The following is a 23,915-nucleotide window of genomic DNA, read 5'->3' as shown; positions in this document are numbered from 1 at the left end:
TCGAATATCGTCCCGTGTTCACCAATATCGAGCGACCTGGCCGACACGGTTCTCCGTGCGATCACCACCCTTATTGTGACCCAACTCGCTGCTCGTAGTGTGCAACGATCTACGGTATTAAAAGCAACGAATTAACCAAATTGCCAAACTTTCGTTCTATGTACGTTTAATTCGAATGCGTTCAAGCATGATCTTGGTTTGCCTTCGATCGACGAGCGTTCTCAGCAGCGAACGAAACTGACTAGCGACGCGCGTACGATTCGGACGCCGACAGACAACCTGTCGTAATATAATTATCGTTTAAAAATCTTCTGGTTCGAGTAAAAAGTTGGACGAGAGGCGAAAAATAGGGAAACGGCGTCGAATTATCAAGGCATGCCAGATCCGAGCGCGCAATTATACGAGTGCACTTGCGTTTATGTTACGTAATTAGCCTGAGCCATTTACGAAAGACGGGGCTAGCTCTCGACCCTTGCATATTTATAATTTAAACACGCCCGCGGCGTCGGAATTGCTGCGAAGCTAATATATATCGCGGAAAGATCCGAGCGAGCTAAGTAGGAATTCCTAGGAACCGGAGCAGTAAAGCGATTTCGAGCATCGTCGAACATCGTCGATGTTGGATAGGAGGAATCGCGTAATCGATATTCGGCAGGAGGGATCGATCGATCGGTACTCGGCAGAGGGTTCGGATGGTAGCGGCGTGAGACGCGAACGGCGTGTATCGTCGATCAGAGGACGATGAATAGAGGTTGGCGGCATCCTTGCGTAAGCATTCAGCTAGCCTATGATGAATCGGCCTAATTTCGCGGCCGAAAGGTCACGTAAGCTCGGTAAATCTTGGCCAGTGGCATCGGAGCAGCGTTTCAGAGGAGCGAAACATTTAGCGGCGATGCACGCAAATCCCGCAACGCTGGTGCCATAGCTAGACCGACCAAACCGCTGGATAGTCGGGACCGTAGGAAGCGATTCCTAAATCATATCAGCGCGCTCGAAACACACGCCACGCATTCCTGAAACTGTTTGCTGTCGCCTACTACCAACGACCAACCTGGTTTCGCGCGCCTAACACACGCGCCTCGACATACGAGTAGTCGTGTGCTTGCTCTCTTGCTTGTCTCTCCCCTTCGTTCGCATGCTCTTCGGTGTACGCTCTCTCTCTCTCTTTCTCTCTCTCTCTCTCTCTCTCTGTCTCTCTCGATCTCTCCCTCCGGCGATACAAAACGTTTCCAGCAGTTACCCTCCACGGTCCATCGTGGTTCAACATGAACCAGCGTTGCCCAGCCATGCCCGAGGAACACACCGACCAAGTCGATCCACTGCCATAATCATCCTCGGCATCTCGTCGATGAGATTAATATCAGCCCCTTGTTATCGTCCTTGCTGTTCGAACGCGCCTCGATGAAATTTCATTTCTCTCGCTTTTGATCCAATCCAACTGTTTGATATCGAACTCGTTATCGCTGAATTCCTTCGGCGGGAAAAAAGCCAAAGAAAGAATACCGAGTGGACAATTATACAACCGATCGAGCGAAGTGGCCGTTGCCAGGAACAATTTCTCGTACAGTTGAATATGCTCGTTGTTCCCGTAATCATTACGTAGGTTATCGCCGATGAGATTAATGTTGCCGAAAGTTAGGAACATCGAACGCGCGGATATTACGTTAGAACGTATTAAACGAAACCTGAGATAAAACTCGCTCTCGAAATATTTCGTAAATATTCTACGAATCTAATGGAAATTTCTCTTTAGAGATACTAAAAAATTATGAAAATTATCGATTTAATTAGTTATGGCCTTGCAATAAGCTATGATCGTTAAGAGGAAATTCTTAACTGATAATCTCGTGTATAATTATTTGTCGCTGATAAAATACTTTGTTACGAGTTAATAAATTGATCCGAAAGGAAATTACTTCGTATAACGAATACGAGGCGATTATTGATACATGTTAAATTAAAATCGTTAATCGTTGATCATACGATATTAATTATTTTCAATTGCACGGAAAAACCTACTCTAACACGGCTATAATACAGAAGCTTATCAGCCTAAAGAGAAAATGTGGAAAGCTTTATATGGAAAGTTTTTACATCCATCGTTGTTAAGTAACTGCACGAAGAAGACCGTATAAGAGAGTATAAGAGACGTCTTAGAGGAGAGATTAGAGTGTCTAGCAATTGCTAATCTAAGGGTCTCAAGTCCTCGCGATTCTCTCGATAGGATTTCTATTGGATTTTTCACGATTGGAACGTCAATACCAAAATTATTCAGAGAACTAATCGTGTTAATTCTTTTTCAATAATTGAAATCTCTTTTCGTCTATTTCTCTCTTTCTATCGTTTCTTTCAACAAATTGAAAAAATACCCTTAAACGAGCCAACTGAACTTTTTCCAATTTGCACTGTTCGCATGAAATATTCCGTCGATGGTTCTAATTTCTTCTAAAATCAGCTCTAGCAAAATCTCTGCTCCTATTTTCCGTGCTTTAACATAAAATTATTTCCCAAGTTTTTCATCAATGTAGGTTAAGTAGCTCTTCAAAGCTTTGTTATCTCAAAAATACCTTAAAATCTCGATTTCGATGTACGATCAATAATACAGCATTATATTAAGCATAATCCTAGGAAGACAGTCAGATCTTCGATATACAAGAGCTTGAAGAAGCTATTTAGATTGAGAAATTACTCCAAGTTCGATGTATATAGAGAAAAAAATATATATTTAAAAAATGATGTAGCAAACAACCGAGGAAAGCGTAGATGGAAGGGATGGAAAGATTGAAAAGTCAAAAAAGTTTGCAGAGCTTCCGAAAAAGGTGGAAAATATTTTGCAAAAAGAAAATGCTTCAACAGAGATTTTCATATCGTTTGATTACTTTGACAAATGTATTTCGTCGAATAGGTGAACGAATAAGAGACAAAAATTCTAAAACCTTGAGAAATCTTATTAAATCGTTCTTACGTAATCGTCGAATCGTTAGTTCGCTTACTTTCAAACGAGTATATCGTCGAATCGGCAAAATTGCCATCTCCAAATTGAACGGTTCGGTCGGCGTTAATATCGGTTTCACGCTTTGACGTTAAAAAACCAAACGTTTGGAAAATCTCCGAGGAACTGGCCTGAAAGCCTAGAAGCTAAATAAGCCGAAGGTAACCGGGGAATATCTCATTCGAAACGATACTCGCACATCGGGGAAATCGAAGCGCTCGTTGGTAATTAACATCGGCCCTTTACTTATCTCGTGCTGGAACTGAATACCGAATACCGAAAAGTCACAGAAGCTCGTCCTACGTGATCGATCGAAGCATCTTCGATGACAAGCTTTCGATCCGAAACGTCGAACGAACGTAGAAATCCTAAATTCGCAATCATCACCTTTAATCAATATTTGTCATGTGCAGACTACAGGAGAGGAATACGATGTTTCATTTTCTATACTTTATAGGAAAGCAATTTCGAGATGAAATACTTTATCGATCGATCTTACGTTACCAAATACCGTAATGAATTTTTTATTTGATATTGAAGTCAAAAATGTGTATTAAAAATATCGCTTGTCATAACAACAATAACAACAACAACAACAACAAAATATCGAAAGTATTAAAACATTTCTTACTTACTAATCACACGTTATTATATGCTTAAAATTGCCGTTCGTGCTGTATACTAATTTCCTACAGAATACATTTATGCGTGCGGTAAATGCCTTGTAACCTCGGATTGCCTCTAAAATTTGCCAATATAATTATGGCAGCTGTGGAAAAAAATCAACAAAGACGTATTTATCGCGTATATCTTCCCTATGATCTTCATGCGTATCGTAATCGTAAATCCGATTTCCCCTTTGAACGATTAACGTGGATCACGTATGAATATCATCTCAATTTAAAATTCTATTAAATTTCTCCGGAAAGCGAAAACTATCGGCAATATGTATAGTCCAAACACAAGCGATATCTATCGTTTCATGCTGGTTAATTGCCAACCTAGAATCTGTGCAGCGAACTCTTGTTTTCTTCCAGCATGGAAAAACGTTCTAAAGCTACACGCGCCTATCCTGTTCGATTTGCAAATTTTCATTGAAAGTCGATTATTTCGAAGTCGGCGGGAACGCGAATCGAAAATTCATCCTGTATATTCTGAAGTTTGCGATGAAACGACGTAACGTTGTTAAGAGTTCTTGGACTCGTTAACGAGTTGCAACGATTCTACGCGTGGTCGTACCATTGCTCCCTAAACGGACGTGTAGTTGCTTCGTATTACCGTGTTTATCGACTTCGTTTCTCTTTTACAGCCCTGATCGTACATTAACATTCGACAAATTTCGTACACAGTACACTTTTTGCTCTATAATCTAGCGTATGACGCTGGCTCCGCGAAACAACCCTAAGATAACGCGCAAGATACGGACCGTTTATTCGTCAAATCGATCAACGCCAGGAAGCGAAAAGATAGAGAGAATCGATGAAATTATTCGTTACGCGTAACTTTATATTTAAAAAATGCTTTGGCAGCAAAGTTTCGAACATTTTAAAAATCCAGTTACCTGCTTCGACATCGTACATCCGTACGGCTCGTACATTAACACGCAGAATATTTGTTCTCTCACCTGTTTAGGATAGTCGACGTTCGGGGAGGTTCGGCGTGCTCGAAGGGCAGTGGAAAAATTTACCGCATCTTTGTAACGTGTTCGCCAAAGGTTCACGTGCCGCCACTACCGTCGTCAATATCACTGACACTAATATCACTACCACCAGCACCAACACCACTTTCACCACTATCACTATCACCGGTATAGATATCGCCACTGGCACCGATGTCGCAATTACCAGAAGAACTTGCCTCTAGATGATCGGCGCGAATGCATTTGCAAAACCGTTTTGTCCTTTTCTTCGCGCTATATCCCTCGCGTTTCGTCGGACTTGCGGACGACCTGCTTTGCCAATAGCTAGAAACTAATTGGAATGGAAACTCTTACGAGTCCGCGACATTACGTTCAAATCTGAGAATCACGTCGAAGTGGTAGATACTCGGTTTCGTTTTTCATCGACAAAATACCCCTTGTCCTGTGGCGAGCACGTTGTCGAATAGTCGTCCGAGCGCGTTCTACCCCTACCGTTACCGGGGTTCGACTAAAGCGAGAACCGAAGCTCGTACATTTGCGATACCCGAGCGCATGCTCTGGCTTTCCTCGCTTATCCTCGTCTGTGTAGGTGCTGCGGCACATAGTTGGCCTGTGTCGCACCTATAAAGGGTGGTCAAGAAAATTCTCGCGGAATCAAAATCCCATCGAAGAAGTCGTTGGGCTATCGAAGGCCCTCCGAGTCCTTTCGCTGCTCTAACTCGATTTCGAACGGGGAAACCATGGAAATGTGGAAAACCGTATCGCTTGTCTCGTAACTCTTTGTAAATATCGCCACTTGCATTTTTCCTTCTCGTTTTCTATTTCTCTTTATATATCCACGTCAGTTTCCTATCGCGGAATAATCGAATCGGTTTTTGCGCGACCGGTACACTGCCATTCATTTTTTTTTCTTTTTATATCTATTTTTGTTTCTATTTTTTTTTTTTTTTTTTTTGCCTTTTAAGAGAACGAGTCAAAGAAACGGGGACAAAAATGGAAACGAAAAAAGTTGGTCGCGCGTATTTAAATTTCGTCGCGTCGAATAAGCCGGCAGATCGCGTTATTTAGTAGCTTCTCGTCGAGCGATATTTTCACGCGCGAATCTCAACCAAAGCGTTTCAAGTATGCGCCATATGATCAGAGCGACGACATCATCATCGGACGGAATCGCGTCCTCAAATACGAGATCCTTGAAAAACACGACGTCTCTTGAAAATATCCTGGAAAATATAACGCGACGCTGATTCGCGTGATCTCGCCGCGCGAATTCACCACTTCAAATACGAGTGCACTTTAGCTAGGTTTATCAGACGATACGCGCGTACTCTGTACGTATTCCTCGACGTACAGTCAGCACGACGAAGAAGAGGAGAGAAAAGTGGCGCCTACTGGAAGGCGTTGCAACCAAAATCAGAACAAATTGTGTCCGTACATTTAATTACGCCCGTTGCAGGACACCCTGCATCCGGTTTCACGAATTTTCAACGCTAACTTTTAACGATTTCTCGCCAACAGCTCGTTAACTTTTATGGTCTCGACCGTGCAACTGCCGAACGTACCGCGTTGGAAAAAACAGTTTCTAATTTTCGCGCGTTCACGCGATTTTATCGCTTCTTTTGGAAGAGCGTGCAACGCTCGCCCATTTTCCATGATTTTTCCCGTCTTGATCATCGAGCAGTTACACGCAACAATTTCTACGGTGAAACTTTCCGCGTCGTTGGTTGCTATCGAAGGTAGCGAATGATTTTCGATAGACGAGATTCGAGCGTTAGTCGCAGAAATCTAGATAAACGGAACGAATTCTCGATTTTGCCAGCGAAGTAATCACTTTGTCAGTCTATTGTTAGAAATTTCTATTAATCAGAGAGATCACTGCATGGTCGAATCATTCAATACGTAATTTCTGTTCGATGCACTCCGTGAGTACAGCGCCGTTCGTGGTAGTTGTCTTACTAGAAGGCAGCCCAGTTTTCCCATTCTCCCATTGATTCTTCCAGGAATAATATTCTTATTCTTTGAAGCAGCGCAACGTTGCACAGATTTTCTTAAATAGCTGCGAGTAGATCATAGATAGCTAGATCGTGAATGTATAATAATCTAAAATCGACTCGAGTCTGAATCGAATCCGTATCGTAATCAGCGTTAAAACACTGCAACTTGAAACCTTAAACTCTCTCGCGTCGATCAAAACTTTTGACAGCGGTTAGCTACGCGATCTCGATTCGCTAGCTATCTATAGACGTTTGCGCGATCTCGTCTGGCTTTTCATTGTTCACACGTAGTCCAAGTGCTTGCCATAAATCGTTCGAAAGCTAATTGCCTGCTACGAGTCTTGAAAATGTGTCGTTGTTAACATACAGAACATATGTTAGGTCGTCCGAAAAGTTTCATAAGGAAGTAATGGATTCACAACATTTTTCGTTTTATATTGTTTTATCGAATTACGTATGATCCATTTTGTTCTGTCGAAATAAAGATCACAACGTTCGACAGATTAGGTTTCGTGTTTGTATAAAGGTGCGTCGTTGTAAAAGATTCGTCTGTAAAGGAAAGACACTTTCCGGACAACCTAATATACGGACACGACAGATACGTATCTGGTCGCAGTGTTGTCAGTGAGATCCGACTGTTAATTTACCTGTAGCCGAGCACGTTTGGAATGGGAAAAAATTAAAAAAGAAAAAAAATGTCCAAAATATCGATCGTACAGCGTTGCGAATTCGTCGAAGAATTTCTTTTGCTCTTGGAACGAGCTACATCGGGAAAAATAGTTGAGGTTTCGCAAGATGGTTTTGTTATCACTTCTCGTTAGCGGATGGCATCGACAAAAGGCGAGTGATGTAGAGAACGTGCTTTACAGAGAAAGCTTCGTGCTCGCGAACTAATACTTTTTCTCTTGCAGCAGTCATTATTCAGCTGTAACCTGCTCGGCCTGCGACATTCGTATTTCCGCCTTACTTTCTTTCTATTCTTGTTCGTTTCTATATTAGCAAGCGCGTAGCTTACAGCGGTCGTTTACTTGTTATTACGAATAATGGAATCGATTCGCTGGACGATTTGCGCTTACATCCCACGTCGACTCTTATTTTTACCTTTTCTCTAACGATTTTCGGTTTAGCAAGAACCAATGAGAGTATCGACAGCTTTCTTTGTTTTCGCGTTCTTCTCGTTCTCTATCGATCGATGGCTCTACATTATCCTATTTATCACATTCCGCTTTCCCTTTTTACGAACAATTTACATGGACCGAGTAGTACGGTACGCTTGCTGCTTCGATCTGATCCACGGATCTTACAAGTGTTCGTAAAATGTGTAATTCGCTGCCACTTGAAAGAACAGTTTGAATTTCATTGATTTCTCTGATACGTTTAACGGCATAAAGAGCTTTTAATCGAAGCCAAGTATCGATAAACGAGGAACGAAGACTTACGACTCGATTTTAGGTAAAAATAAGTGAATTTCCGGCGGGGGGTTAAATTTGACGCAGAAAGGCAGATAAGAAAATGTGAAATAATAATCTGGTATCTGGAAATACGACAGAAGAGAAACGAACTATCGACACGCCATGAACGGAAAAGGTGTGGCGTTACAATATCCCTCGTCTCCCTCTGCAAGGTGAAAGAGGGGAAATTTAATCGGGGAGAAGGTTGGTAAAAATTTTAGCAGGCGTGCCTTGCGAACACGTTGATCCGGAACAGATAGATACGAAGAGGTAAAGAGGTAACAAACGACGAATGTTCGTGTCGTTCGAACGAGGCCATCGCGTTAAAAACTGTTCGTTCGCTCGGCGACAATGCGAATTGTACAGATCGAAGAGATGCTGGGAGTGTAAACGTGCTATCGCACTTCCAACTTGAGTAATTAACGGCAGTGCGACGTGTTTATAATTAATACGGCTCATTATCGTGACCAAGCTCGAATTTCCTCACATCGAATCGTCAGATGGTCGACCCAATTAACCAGTGCCATTTACAATTGGAGTTGCGCGCCAAACGAATCCCTGTTAATTTTATCGCGCCAATCAGAAATGGGCACGACTCGTGATTACTTCGATAGAGTCAACTCAACGCGAGTTGCGGCGAGTTGTTCGAACATGGAACATGGAACATCGAACGATTCGACGGGATACTTTGTTGCGAGGCAAGACGAATTTTTGATTGCAGAGAGGAGGAAAATTTCCACCGATAAAGCAGCTTCCAGAGACCTTTGTTCCTCCTTTCTTCTAATCCGGAATGCGGATGTTCGCCATCTTGAAATTCTCGAAACCTTGCGGAAGTTTCGCGAGTTTCGCCAATAAGTTTGTATATCGCGGTATTGCAGCTGGCCGAGCTCGCCTAGTTTCCGTCCGATGATCTCTTCCTCCGCTGGTATTTTCTCGCTTTCCACGTAGTCTAAGCTTCCGCTCCTTATAGAGCTCGATGGGACAACGATCCGAGTAAAGAACCGCGAAACAGCTGAACGATCGGAAAAAGAGGGCGAAGGTACGCGTGTAGAAAACGATCATCGAAGAAGAAAAGACGAATGTGGAATTACGTTTGAAAGAAAAGACGACGGGAGCAAGTATCGACTCGAGGGAAAACATCTCACCCCTTCTCTGCTTCCTGCGGAGCTCTCTGAAAGACTCTCGAAAGTGGTGGAGAAACGGCGTGGCTAAAAATTTCATTGTTCGTTCGGTCGATTCGTCGACCTTTGTTTGCCATAAGTTTCGCGCAGAAGGCATATTAATATGGTCTAGAAGTTAAATCGTAAAAGGCGCGTACATCCATCGACTGTGGAATAGCGCGCCATTAACGCGTTTCACGCGGGTTCACCGGCCGTAAATGTAAAATCGGAAATTTTAAACACAACTTTTAAAAACGTGGTTCGCGAGAGGCCTGAAACGCTTGGTTTTCCGTTGAGCAAGTTTTCTTATTCCAGGCCACGAACAGTTTCGCGTCGATCGTAGCCAGTCGCAATTATGATCGAGCAAGTCGTGAAGCGAATAATCAAGTTTTCATTTTTCTCGCGCGACTGCCGTGTCAACTACCGAGAGGAATTCTTGAATCGTTCGCAGGGACGAGAAAAGGAATGCTGTAGCAGCGTTCTGCAGCGGATAAGAGAAAAGGAGAATCAAGGAAAGAGGAAATTCGTTTAACGACCGTGCCAGCGAGCTGATACACGAACGACACGGAATACATCAGCAACGAGATGCAAATTACAGACTTACGGAAGTATTGTTACGGACGTGCGACAGCATGCGCTGCAAATAATAAAACGAGTAATGCTATGCCCTGTTCGGTTGGTAGCGATGTACGTACAACGATCGAGCCGGAGATGCGATGTTTCTTCGAAATCGCGTTGAGTCGTGGTTCCGCCAAAGCGAGAAACGTCAAAGCGAAGAGGAACGAAACGTTTAGCGAGTACAGAGGTGGCGAACAATAGCGGTAGCGGGAAACAGGCTGTTCATCCTTTCGTCGAATGCGTCCGTTCACGCGAGTCTAAGGATGCCAAGTAAACGCGCATCTACGATCGAGAATTGCCAGCGAAGAAAAGCGAGCAAATCTCGACGTTGGCTACTTCCGAGCGGTTTAGCGCGTTTCGGAAACTACGCGGCATAGACGGGACGTGGCACGACCTTCTCTCGCGGCAATCCCCCCATCCACTGTTCTTTCGCCCCCTCGACTCCAGCTGGTCCCTATGGCAACGCACTTAAGCTCGCTTTAGTATTTCGGTCCGTAGGAGAGGGTTCACAGGTTCCCCCATGCCGGTCTCTCTCAGCTGACTCCTCTTCCAACCTTTCCTCTGGCCAACCCCTCGACGACGCGACGGCCAACTATTGTCCACGCTGCATCACACTGGGCCAACTTGCTCTTTCCACTTTAATCAGTCTCTCCTTCTCTCTTCTCCGTCCTTCTGATTTAACTCGTTCACCTGTTTTCCCTTTACTCTTCTCTCTTCCTCTTCTCGGCGTGCAGTTTTGTCTCGAAATCCCTGGCCTCCCGTTTCGAAAGGATTTAACCCGAGCATCTCTAATCGCTGCGAAACGCCAGTCTCTCTCATCGACTTCGTTGCTAAAGCTGCACCTTCGTTTTATCTTCCGCCGTACTACGCGGTACTTGTTCTCGCGTCCAATATTCCACGTATCCGTAAATACCCGCGTCTCCGGATACACTTTTACACCAGTCCACGCCTAACTACGCCCGTCTACGCTCGTCTACGCCCGTCGAGGACATACTTTCGTAATGCTCTTAACAGCTTTGAAATTAGTTTCGCCGTTTTCTTTCCTCCCTCGAACTTCTCTCTCGCGTAATTCCCTGCTATCAGACGTTCCCCGCCTCCTGTACGCGCTTCTCCCTCGTCTTCGCGTCTTTCGTTCCGTCCTGACGCACGGCGAATTTAACTAAATAGCGTCTTGAATCGGTTGATTAACAGGAACGAGCAGGGAAACGCGTAACGTTGCGATACACTGGCGCATAAACTGCACAGTTACTAAGGAGCACGTGTTTCTCGTTTACCGCAAACATCTGCTCGAATCCAACGATATCGATAAAGCGTATCAGAGATTTGTGGCGCGAGAGATAAATCGTTGCGCCGCACCGATAAGATCGTCGAAGATGGAGTTCGCGGGCTAAGCAAATTCTATTCGAACGGAAGTTTTACAGCCGAATTCTGTCTGACGTATCGAATGAAATACGCGATCGAATAGGAACGCGAAGTTGCGATTCGCTCTGCCATCTCGGCACGACGAGCCGATCTTGCTTGTCGCTTCGATGAACCACGGTCGTGGCAACGCATCGTCCGCCTAACGACTTCGTCTTTCCTTTGCCTATTCGTCCGATGGTCCTCGAAAATTCGAAAAGTCCTGGTCGCGTTTCACCATGCGACTTTGGTGGTGGAAAATCAATACGCGATAACAAGGTGGCGAAACGCCGCCGATAAGGATGATATTTATTGGCCGCGTTAATATACATCTCGTGCCACGAACAAAAAGACTATACAGTCTACCTTAATGAGCACTGTGGAGTTTATTACCCTGTGCTTAACGGGGATTAAGACAGCTTTAAAAAGGACGGCCCCGTAAAGCGAGGCACCTAAACGCTATAAAACATTGTCTGTGCTATCTTAATGCCAAACGCGTGTAACAACGTAGGCGACTCCAAAACGGATTCTCGTTTATTCGATCGTTCGACTGGTTTCCTGTATTTTGCCATTTTGAGGGTGAACCGCACGACGCGAGAACCGCTAAAGGAAAGAAACGTGGTTGGCGATACTTAAAATCGAACTAGCTTAAATAAAAGAAAGGAAAGCATCGAACGTAACCCTCGAATACGATGGAACGCGTCCGTATTTGCAGGCAATATTTTGATACTGGACGTTCCCTCGATGCGAAAATGGAAGACTCGGCCAGCCACCTCAGAACGAGATGCCAGGACAATAAATATGCCCAGCGTCGGCAGCCATAAATCCCGCGTAATTGAATTTTCAACATCCATAACTGGTCGTCGCCGGTACGACCTGAGGAAATAGGATGGGATGTATCTTAAACCGAGTGGGATCGTTCCTTTTTACTCTCGGAACGGCGCAATCCCTTCCAAGACCTCTTCGATTAAAACGCCTCTTTATTTCTCCCCTTCTACTTTTTTTTCTGGTTTCCTCGATTCCTCGATGTTCGCCGACTGGAACAATTTTTAATTCGCTCCCCAAACCGATTCCACGCTTTCCATGCTTCCACGCTCGCTGTCGCTCGCTCTTTTCCCACTTGCGTTTTATCTGTCTTCGTTACTCGGCCCCTTACCACCCGTCTTTTTTTCTTCGATCCACGGAAAACGAAGGGTTCCTTTGACGGGAACATCTAATCAAGGATTTCTTCGAAACCAGGACTCTCGCCCTGTCAAACTGTACTCGCTTCCTTTCTTCCTGCCCTCCTTCCCGCCTTACCAACTTGTCTCTCCCTTTCTCTTCTCTGTTCTCCGTACCTTTCTCCGGCCCTTGTCGTTCCTTTCTCGGCTTATCCATAGCAGGACGAACGATCCATGGAAAACTTTGATTGCGCGAGAGTCGCGTGCGCGACACGGACTACGAGGGAGAACGGTTCTTCGACGGCTGCGAATACCATAGAATTTCGGTTGATTGGAAATTCTATCGATGCAAGAGTCGCGTGTACACTGTACCTCGGACGAATCAGCAAAGTTACCGCGTAAATCGATTCCGAATAAAAATTGGAGAGGATGGAGGAGAAGGGAGGAAGAAAGTAAGTCAGCTTCTTCTTCGCTACTTTTCGATATCGGAGAAGTGTTTTCGTCTAATCGGCCGAATCCTCGTGAGCGCGTTTAATGCGCTGTATGCACAGAATCCGCGAATTCGTTGATCTGCGAGGCAAGCGTTGCTAACGCGAGAGATCGTGGGGAGCCATGACGTTAGAGATTACGATAAGCCCTCCCAGCGGCGAGAAACAAATGACGTACTAACTGCATATTAACTGAACTGCCGGGCTATCCGTTGACTCCGCCTACTGTCCGGGGAGCCACGCGAGTGTACTATCTACACGTACCTACACGATCCACCGACTCGTAACGTTGCAGCCATCGGGACTAAACTTTCACCGTCCTGTCCCACGTCCACGTAATCGTCTTTAGCCTTTCTCGATGAACCGAAATCTTTCTACGATAAAAACTATCGTTCGTTACTTCATCGATATCCTCTTGCGTTTCTCGTTATACGCTGCCGTTCGCGAGTATCCGGAAACTTTGATCGACTTCTAGCAACACCACCCTTCCATCGAACCGAATATATACGCGATATGTAAATGAACGACGAATCGATAATAAGAAGTTACTGGCCTTTTATGCAATTACCGTAAATTGAAATTACGCGTTAAGAGACCTGGCAATAATATACTTTCGGTTTGTATGGTCGGCTTTCATTTCTGCTGAAAAATATGTGCCGTATCAAGATGTTTTCTCTCGTTTTACCAAAGAAACGTTATACCTCGCGTAGCGTTATATTTGCGAATCTGTGTAACGAAATAGTTTCTTTCAGGACGCGCCTCGCGTAAAAATATCATCGCTTTCTGCGAATCTTAGGAGGAAAAGTTGCAGGAGTGTTAAGGGGATCGGGATAACGAGAATGTAACAAGACCCTCTCAATTTTCCGTAAAGAGCGCTAAAAGGCAGAAACTACGTTTTTCTTTTCTCTCTTCTGCACACCGAATGAGAGAAAAAGAAGCTTGCGTGTCACGAGAGACTCGTTATCAAAGGGAAATTCATCGCGCACGCTTTTTTCGACGAGTAGTGCGCCGAGAATTTCGGAACAACGAGTTAATTATATTCCAAGAATTTTCAACACGGTTTATTTCCACTAGACGAAGAGCTACTCGTTTTCTTCGCCAAAAGAAATCTTGCGAAACTGTTTGTTACTCGCGTTAAGGCATCGATAAGCGTAATTGACTTCGATGGCTTTGAATTCAAGTCGATCGACCCGCGCAAGTTACCGCGCACGGTGCAGCGCATGTTATAGCGCGCAACCTCTCGTACGCATTCACGAGGAAAGCTCGACCAACGATGAAACGCTATAGATGTTTCAATCTGACGTTTAATCGGCGTAAATATAGCGTGGATCGGAGGGCAAATTTCAATAAAACAGCTTGCCGTGGAATTTACTTTAATAATGCTTCTTTAATAATAGTACGATCGTTGATATCGGTGCACGTATCGCTACGATCGTATAATATTTTACAATTTTACAATTTCACGTAATTACGTGGAATCCGAGATTCTACGTATTTATACGAAGATCGAGATCACGCTGGTGGTGGTTTTGTTTTTAGCGTGTCTCGATCCCGTACTGCAAAAACCGATCGTGCCCATAAGCGCGTCAATGTAGAAAGTTTGAGACCCTCGATTTATGCATCGTCCGATTTAATCTTCTCGGTCTGGACAGACGCGGAGTCGTGAGTTGTTTCCGGCTCGTGAATGCCCATCCATTTGCAACGCTTTTGCAATTCTTGTCGGTATCTGCACAGAGATGGAGAGCGATAATCGTTTCGTTTGTATTCACGTCCACGATATCGTGGAGAGTATCACGAGTGATTAGTTACCTCGGATGATTGATCGCATAAATCCACGGGTCGATACAAGATACCGTTTTGGCAAACAAGGCGGGTAACATCGTAGATATAGGCGTTAAAAGCTCTCTACAAAGACGATTAGATTTGTCATCGTAACCACGTCATAAAAAAAGAAAAAAAAAAAAAAGAAAAAAAAATGGGGAAAAGCTTGCGTAGAAACGTAGAAATTACCGATTGCCGAATGCTCCTATCATAGCCACGGTTGCATACGGTGTCCAAGCTAAAAGGAATAGGAAAAATATCGTAAATGCCACTTTGGCGATTCTCAGTTCCACGCTCCTTTCCTTGTCCTGATTCGAGACTAATGACTTTACGTTCATCTTCTTTGCCTATGGAGCAGAAACGAAGAAAGTCCGTTAGAGCTGGATCGTTTAACGATATTAAAAAAAGAAAGGGGAGAGAAAAAGAAGAAGAAGGGGAAAAGAAATTTGTAGACACCGACCTGTTCTCGTAACATTCTCTCGTGATTGCGAATAGATTGGAGCAATTGAGAGTAGAAGTATACGATGAAGGTTAGAGGGATGACGTAGGACCAGATGAAGATACTCATGACGAAGACCTTGGTGTCTTGATCCTCCGTGAGGAAATCGAACGAACAAGTGGTGAGCAATCCCTCTGGAATAATTCGATTGAAATAACACGCGAGAGGGGTAAAAAAAAAAAAAAAAAAATGAAAGAAAAAGAACGAGAGGTAGTTAAATTTCCGTGAATTTGTTACCGGTAGTGAATCGACCCCAGACTTTTAGTAGCGGTAAAACAGTGAACGGTGTCACCCAGAACCACGTGAAAGCGATGATTATCGCGGCTTGTTTCGAGTTGAGCCGTCCATCGATCGGGCAGGAAATGGTTCTGCGGAAAGAAGCAAAGCGCGTTTAGTATCTTCGCAGGATTTATGTCGACCGTAACCGGATCGTAATCAAACGGAATAATCGTAACCTGTATCGATCAAAGGCAATGGCAGCGTTCGTAATGGATTGTCCCATGCCAGAGATCGAACCAAAGACCGCATAGACGTCGCATCCGATTTCCCAGCCGATCATACGTTCCATAAAACTGCTTATCACTAACATCGGCATTTCGAAGGACATTATTATGTCGAATATCGCCAAGCTGACTATAAACATGTTGGAAGCCGTCCTCAGAGGTTTCGATCTGGAAACACACAGGCCGAACTCGAGTATCCGCGGTTCGATCGGTACGACGCCACATTCCGACGACGTATGACGGTAGTCGGTATAGGGCAAAGTATAGTTTCGAGAAACGGCCAACGATCGATCCGCAGGCGGACGAGCATTCCACCGTTTCTCGAGGGAGGGCACCACCAACCCTCCGAAATAATTTCAAACTTACGTGCTAAATATCCATATGACGCAACAATTTCCTACGAGAGACATTACGAGCAGCATCGAATAGATGAGCGCGAATCCAATGTGCCAATATTTTCCCGGTGCTATGAATCCTCTCCAGTGGGGATGCACGAGATCCGAATGCTCCGGCGGTACGTTCCATCCCAGGAATCTTTCTCGCATCGACGGAACATACCTGGATGACGAGCAAACGAACAATAGTTAATCGTCGTATGTTTTCGTAAAGATTGCTTGGGGAGACGGATGATATTAATCGACGCGCGACCGAAGATATCGTAAATATCCTCCTGCGTCTTAGCGCTTTGTCTCGAAGGATCGTTGTTCGATCACGAGTACTCGAGTCGGTAAACTTTTCTCGTTTATGGAACAAAGTACACGAGTACTACGTAGTTGCGTATTTTTCGATCGTCTCGCAAGGATTTAGAAGGTCCAGGGATTACGTGTACACACCCAGTTTCTTCGCCGATGAAAGCCAATGGACCGTTAACGACAGTCTCATTATGCGATAACATCCCGGCACGACTCGCACAACTCGACGCTCGGTACACGGGACTCGTTTAACGACGTTTTCGCAACGGACACAGATCGCGATGGCTCGATGATCACAAGCGAAAAGCGTAACGGACAGACGAATATTATCTTCTTCTCCGATTGTTGATCGATCGTTGAACGCGGAAGCTGCGTGTACGCGTGTGTGGATACGAAAGACAATATCGGGAAAGAATAAAAAGCGGTGATAACCCGCGGCTTGAAGTGAGACGCGGCAGAGAGGTTGTGAATACGTCCCGCAACTCACTTGACTCGGTTGATCGCCATCCGTTCCTTTTATACGCACGACGAGTCGCGATCGGGAATGGCGTGCCGCTTGAGAGTTTAATTCGATTTGCGATTTACGAATACGAGAAACCTTTTGTTTGGCTGAGTCTAGGCGGTCACGCGAACCGATCTCCCATGGTCTCTATCCTTCGTGACGCGATGCCCTTTCGCGACGATTCTTAATCTCCGATCAAGGCGACGTTTCGGAAACGGAGCCAGACGATCGTAGGAACGCGTAATAGAGCGTTCTCGTATCGACGAGCAACTCGCGGATCGTCGAGTCGTGTTGGCGTCCGAAAAATTCGCAGGCAGTCGAGAGACTCGTCAGAGGGAAATTACGAGGGTGCAGGTTCGGCCGGGAATCGATTGGATGCGCGCTGTCAATCTCGTAATCGAGGGTTCGTTTTGTTATCGGTTTAACCAAATAACGCTCTCAAACCGATCGAAAATTCGGAGAAATTGCGACGCACGTCGGTCAGCGTCCTGAAATTTCACGCTGGTTGAGCGTCGAACGGTTGCGTCGTGTTGCGTCGCCCGGTCTCCTCGCGTTCAACCCGCTAACCCCGTACTCCGTCCTCTGTATTCGGACGCGACGTCCGCCGAACCACCCTCCGGCCATCCGCCGTCCCACCCATCGGCCGCCGCAAACCATTTTTACACGCGGTCACCATTTGGCGCCGTGTGAAATTCATCTCGGCAAGTGCAGCCGGTATATCGCGAACTCGGGTTTCGAAGCTACCGCGACCACAGCCTTCGCGCATTCACCGGATTAAATCATAAAATTGTCCCGGAACGGAGCCGGAGTTCCACTGATTTACGAGAATGGTCGCCGTTGGTCCGTTCGCGCGTACACTCCACGCCGGCCTCGGTATCCGTTGCGTTTCCAGCCGCTGGCCAGTTTGTCGGCTGGTTGGTACGTTGCCTCCGGTATGTACCAGCCGAGGACAGTCGGGTGCCCGATATAAGCGCGTCCGCGCGAAAGAACACAGCCGCCCTGCGTTTTACACGCAACCTAGAAACAGAAAGAACGATACGATGTGCGGGACGAATAGGGTGACGTGAGAGGATCAGCCAGAATGGGAAGGGTGGAACGTGATGTCGCGATGCAGCAGCACAGAGAGCGCAGTGGAGAGGAGAGGAGTTTCATTCTGCGTGCAACAGCAAGAGATATAGGGGGGGAGAGAGAGAGAGAGAGAGAGTAATAGTAGTAGTAGTAGTAGTAGTAGTAGTAGCAGGACGTTTTTCACGATTCAACGGATATATTTACGAGCTTTGTTCGCCCGTGTAATTCCCGCGACTTATAAAGCGTTCCTGCCATTGTCCGCGGTGGAAATCCAGCGGGAAAATTGAATGACAAACAATGGGCCCAACCGAGGCCGATTATGGTAACAATGTGAGTGGAGCGACCGCTGACGCCGGTCCTCGTTCTTCCCTCTTCCTCGACCCGGTACGTCGAGCCGCTCAAACGCGTTCCCTTCTTCGTCGATCTCGTGGCTCGTGGTCCGTGGTCTCGTGGCCGCGTCCGTCATCTCTCATTGATCGCTCTCCTTGTCTCTCCGCCCCTTTGTCTAGCCGTCTATCTCTCTGTATCCGTTGGTCGAACGAACCGCCGTCCTTCGTGCCATCGTACTTTTGATTTTGTGCGCGTGTCCCAGAGTTTTGTCTCGTCGTTCGGTCGCAGGCGTCCACACAGAGAAGAGGAATCGCCGATGGGAGGACAATGCCTCGTCGCTCCGAAGAGACAAATATTTCTAAGCGCGTCGTTCCTCTTTGTTCGCGCCGTGTATCGGAAACAATCTCTCCCGATACGGCCGATTTCGCGAATCTCTGCAACTCGCATGAACACCGTGCACAGCGTTCCGACTTTTCGTCTCGCGCGTTCGTTCTCCGGACAACGTTCCACCGGTCGATGTAGCGGAGAAAGAATCGCAGTTGAGTTTTTGGCTAGCGGCCTGTGCCGATCGGGCCATTCCTCGATCGGGAGCACGTTTTCTTTCGGTATCGCGGCTTCCATTCGTCGAAACCTCGTTGTTTTACCATCATCATCGTTGCTCTCGTTATCCTCGTCGTCGTTACGTCCACTACACGCGTCAACGTGATTTTGACTTTCAAGACAGGAGAAGGTGTTTTCAGCAGGCCGATAGTGGCGAGGCCGGTGGCCCGTTTCGAGCCACGCTCGTTACGCGATATTTTCTCGAGTTCGTCGACGCGTCGCTCCCTTTCCTTCTCGTCAACGTTCCGCCGGAAGGATCGACAGTCGTGAATAAAATTGCCGTGGAAGCTCACCGAGAGCTAGGAATCCCGTCGTCGTTCCGGCTTACTTTTCCCTCGGTATCGACGCTTTCCCCGCTTCCGCGTTTAGTTTCCATCCTCCTGTCCCGCGTCCCTTCTATCCCCTCGGCTCAAACCTTCGCTACCAACTCGAAATATTCTGGTCGTAAACTGTCGCGATAGTCGGGCCGCGAAGCGGCCCGAACGAAGAACAAAGGGATGCAGATTGGAGAGACGCGGATTAACAAGGATTAACGCTAATTGGGCAGCCACCGTTGGGTTGTGCTCGTCCTCGTTCTCGTCGTCGCTACGACGCGACAGTCGCGCTCGCTAATGGCAGCGGTCCGCGCGTTTCTCTTCTGCTTCTCGCTCTTCCTGTATTCCCGCATTCCCGCTGCTTTCCACGCGCGTTCGTTCGAGAAAGTTCCATGCACCGAGCGTGCAGATTGACACTCTTTTTCCGATTCAACAGCCATCGTGATTATTCAAATCGCGTCCCACGAGTCGTATCGCTGGCTTTACCGAAACGAGGAGACACTTCTCCTACCCTCCATCCGACAATTCTCCCCTCGTTACGGCCGAATCAATTCGTCATCTTCCTTAATCGTACCTTCTCCCCGAGGGATACGGTGTCTCGCGATTTTCGACTCGATCGATGTCCGATCGACGTTTCGCGACATTTTCCGATCTTCCGTGTAACTCTCGCGCTGATCCGATCGATCCCGAAACTACAACGCGACAGACATCGGGGAATATCAATTCCGGCCCATTTTTCCTTGACCTTGGAATCCGTCGATATATCGGCGAGTTGAACGTTAATGGCTGTGACGCGTGATCATTTAGAATCTAACGTTTGCAACGTCATACAGCGTTGCGTCACTGGCGCGCGTTTGCGAAATAAAATTGCTCGTTTCCGAGGAATTAAAATTCGATAGCCAACGATGAACAGCGACAATTTATATACAGCTTTGCTGTCTTTCGGCTCTTACTTTACTTATCACTTGCCGGCGCTTTGACGATCCTGTATCGTTTCCACGTATTTTCGTACGGGACGAAGCAACGGAGAAGCACCGAAGAAGCTGAAAACACACACGAACCCGAGATCTTCATCTCGTACACAATAAACCGTATTATACGCGCTGCTTGTCCCATTTTCCTGATACGTACTGGGATGTTTCCGCGTTATCTTCCCGCGAGCCCGATCCTCTCCGTTCTTTGTTCTAGAGGCAACGACGAAACTAATCAACTACATATACGCGACGAGATATCGGACGCTAGTATGATAACATTCTGTGCCGGTGAAAAAAAAAAATCGCTCGAAAGTACGATATTATCTCGTCGAAGATTATAGCCGTCTAAAATTACGATACCGACTTTTTACGATCGTACAGTCTGTTTGCGATCGATTAATCGTGTTATATGAATTCAAAATGCGCGAAAATAACTTCGATCTGGTTGTCAGAGAAGAATTTCAAACGTAGTTATCCAGAGACACGTGACATGGACGGAAATATATCGCGCAAGCAGCGTGAAAGTTGAACGATCTTGAGACGCTTCTGCAGAGAGTTGCACGCGTTAACAGTCGACGAGAGATGCTAGTAGATAAGGACGATCGGTGGTCGGACGCGCCAGTGGACCGATTTCGCGTCATCTTGCGTTATCGCTGCGCTATATTTTCAATTATCCACGTTGATCGTTTATTCCAGCGCCTCTCCCAGCAGCTACTCCCAGCAGCGGAGAAAAGAGAAGAGAAAGAGACGATCAAGAGGTTTAACGGCAAACCGCGAGCTTCACGGTAAAAATGCAAAGTCGGAAACTCGGGCCGATGCGATGGTTGAGACGTTGGTACCGAATATACGTACATACGTCTGCCGCCTGAAATAACCTCTCATTTGTTCCGAGCCTGACTTCTTCCCTCTTCTCTCGTCGTCTTTCTTCCCCTTCGTCGGCCTCGTTTCCGTCTCCGCTCTCGCCGTCCTTCTTCTCAACCCCCGAACCGTTTATTCTGACAAAGAGCACGAGGGCGCGGTCCTACGTAGAATACCGTCGATTTCGCGAAATTCTTCGGAAAAATCTCCATAATTTCAGGAATTGCCTTTTGATGTTGGAGATGAAAGAGCCCGCGACCGAGTGGTCTTCCGAATCGTTCCGCCTATTTCTCTATAAGTTTAGTTCGTCTTCCTTTTCCCTCGATTCTTCGGCGTTCTCGGATTTGAAATTGCCAACCCCGACGTCACAGACGACCGCGGCAGGCCAAGCCTCTCCACATTCCCGCAGATATTGTTCGGTTTTTGGAAATTTAGCCAACTTTGAAAATCTTCCGAGGAAATTGATCGTGACCGGTGGAGAGGGCGGCAAAGAAGTCGACGGTACGTTCGTCAAAGGACAGGCGTGCGCGACGACGAAGCAGGAAAAATAATCAGGAAAGGGTAACTAACTGGTCTGTAGCTCGAAGCGTAACGAATTCGCGTTGGCCGCAGGGACGAGAGAGAAACGAAGGAGGAAATAAAGGCAGCGAAAAGAGTGGAAGATGCTCGGCTATTGTCAGAGTCGAAACTAGCAGCGAGGTGGGCGGCGCGCCGCGTAAACTCGCGACAGAAAAAGATAACAAAGGGGGAATGGTACAATGCGTATCGGAGCTTTCAGAGGCGAGCAGAGGCGAGCAGAGGCCCGGACACGGGTGCGCGGCCGACTCGAACACGAAGAAGGTAGTAGCATGCTTCCATTTGCAAGTAGTAGGTACGCTCGGCGAATATGCAAGCGTATCGTGACCGTAACAAACGAGAAGGAATAAGAGGAGCGAGTGTTTGTGAACGCTCGCGAATTGCCGCGCCATACCGCTCGGCTTAATTTTGCCCTGAGCCCCTCGTAGTTATTCGAGTGCCGCCGACTGGCTCGTGTGGGACAGTTGAATCGCTCCCGGGGATTCGCCATCTTTTGTCTTAGCACAATGCCGGCCGAAGCACAAAAGTGACTAAGTGCCCGTAATACTCGCCATTATATGCCTCCTACCGGCACTTTTCTCCGCGTTACGCGTCTCTACGTTTCCCACCCGCCTCTCTCGTCCCTCCCCTCTCGTTTCCTCCCTCCTGCAAATCCCATACGGAATTCGCTGCATCTTGGACGAGAGCAACGTCTTCGAAAGACTGTAACAGAGCGCAAGTGCAATCGCGGTTGCTCTTTCGCGATCGTCGTGTCCATCCCACGACCGACAATCGCATCGATCGTTTCGAAACGTTGTTACGCGACATTATTTATGGCCGGTCGTTTTTCGTTCATCAAACTCGCACGGTTAGTTAGCAGCCGCGATGGCAATTTGTATGCACCGTGTCGGGCTGCGAAGGGCGGTGAAATCCGCTGACTGAAAATTGATATAACCGCTGCGCGTAACGTTCTCTCTTCGTACAATGCACCGGCATGACGTATAGCCGACATCTGGAGGCTCCGACCAATCGACAATGTGCCGCCTCGCACGAGCAAATTTTAATTCTGTCCGCTTTGAAACGCCTCTTGCACCGTGCCGTTCGAAATCGCTGCTGGCGCCACGGTCGTGCTGTCGCGTTTAAAACGCGAACGTAATCGTCATCGATTTCCCCGTTAGCGGCACTTTTAACGTTCTTAAGCGTTTTAAGGCGTTCCTGAGAATCTCGTTCGCGATAATGGGCGAATTGCTCGCGATTTCGTCCGAGTCAGCGCGTCTCGATGCGCCACAGAATAACGCGGTTCCAGCTTCGCGGAAATACCGATAACGTCTCGAGAAAGTTTCTCGTTTGTTAGGTACATAGATACGTTGTGCGTTCGAGGGAAAAGAAGCAAGACGAACGGCATCGCCAATCGATCCGAGTAGATATCGCGTTTTCCGTTTTTCTTCGTTATCGTGTACCATCAGGTGTAAGCAGGAGTCGTTGCCCTCGTAAAAATCCAACTTTAAGATCGTCGAATCGATAATAGGAGAACGCGTCGTCAAGCTACTTTGCTCCGTAATCGATTATTCGGAACAGGCAGCGACTCGGCGATTTCGATGGACTTATTCCGAATAATTACCACGCGTTGTAATGGCTTCGCAACGAAAGTCAAAATGCACACGTTCGCTCGCGTCGCATCGATGTAAAAGTTTTTCCATCGCGTCGTCGAAATGTATTCTCGACTCGTCTTAGCCCGAGTTCGGTTAACTCGAACTAAACGCGCGGCATTCCGTCTTCTTGGCCCGCAGTTCCTTTTAAACTCTGTCCTCGGCTATTTTTTCCCCGAGCGCTGAGAGCGCGTTTGGCTTTTGCGTCACGTCATTTAATTTCCGGAGTCGAACTCGAAAGTTATTGGGTAGTACGTGCTCGTCTCAATTAGGTCTTCGCACGGGAGACGCGATCCAAAATTGTTTCTTCTCGCATTATGCGAGGACAAACTTTTATTGGCCGGGCTCCTAGTTATCCGAAGAAAAGTTGCTTCCCGTTCGAGACAAGCTCGACGCCGGCCACTTTGGGTGCGTCGTTCCCGCTTAAAAACAGTTTTGCTCGTTAACCATTACCGCGAAGCGATTTCAAGGATCGTCTCGCCTTTAATCGGATAATCCACGCCGAACAAGACAACGGTCCACCGAGCAACGCGAGTCGACTTGCAACCCTCCAACTATGCGGCAATCGCGAGGGAAACTTTCTCCGGCAAACGCTGCTAACTTTTTATCCGTACGGCGGTTTTCGCGTTACGCTTTCGTTCGTCTTGGCGCAA

General features: G+C 46.7%; 3 protein-coding genes across 6 annotated transcripts in view; 1 reads left to right on the top strand and 2 right to left on the bottom strand.

Annotated features, from left to right (window-relative positions):
- The window catches only part of LOC100643094 (tyrosine-protein phosphatase Lar), a 278,042-nt gene extending 272,903 nt beyond the window's left edge, over positions 1-5,139 (bottom strand). For both annotated transcript variants that reach the window (XM_048412226.1, XM_048412236.1), the window contains exon 1: positions 4,617-5,139. The gene's annotated coding sequence lies outside the window, so the exon portion shown is untranslated. The remainder of the gene's footprint in view (positions 1-4,616) is intronic.
- The window catches only part of LOC100648570, a 141,833-nt gene that overhangs the window by 62,996 nt on the left and 54,922 nt on the right, over positions 1-23,915 (top strand). The gene's annotated exons all lie outside the window — the stretch shown is intronic.
- LOC100648689 (opsin, blue-sensitive) lies at positions 14,254-16,911 on the bottom strand. The gene is made up of 8 exons (XM_003400337.4): positions 16,554-16,911; positions 16,087-16,278; positions 15,673-15,888; positions 15,455-15,585; positions 15,179-15,351; positions 14,908-15,065; positions 14,707-14,802; positions 14,254-14,623 (listed from the first exon to the last, which is right to left on the bottom strand). The coding sequence occupies exons 1-8, from the start codon at positions 16,613-16,615 to the stop codon at positions 14,512-14,514; spliced, it is 1,140 nt and encodes a 379-aa protein (XP_003400385.1). The 5' UTR covers positions 16,616-16,911; the 3' UTR covers positions 14,254-14,511.

Source organism: Bombus terrestris, chromosome 14 (assembly GCF_910591885.1).
Source record: "Bombus terrestris chromosome 14, iyBomTerr1.2, whole genome shotgun sequence".
Taxonomy (NCBI): Eukaryota; Metazoa; Arthropoda; class Insecta; order Hymenoptera; family Apidae; genus Bombus; species Bombus terrestris.
This window is presented reverse-complemented; position numbering and strand designations above follow the sequence as displayed.

Bases quoted from the DNA above. Each gene is read 5' to 3' on its own strand.
- LOC100648689 (XM_003400337.4), bottom strand. From the start codon at position 16,615: ATGTTATCGCATAATGAGACTGTCGTTAACGGTCCATTGGCTTTCATC. The intron at 15,586-15,672 runs GTTACGATTATT...TTCTTTCCGCAG, and splicing joins ATTGCCTTTGATCGATACAG to AACCATTTCCTGCCCGATCG. The intron at 14,624-14,706 runs GTAACTAATCAC...ATCTCTGTGCAG, and splicing joins TATGCGATCAATCATCCGAG to ATACCGACAAGAATTGCAAA.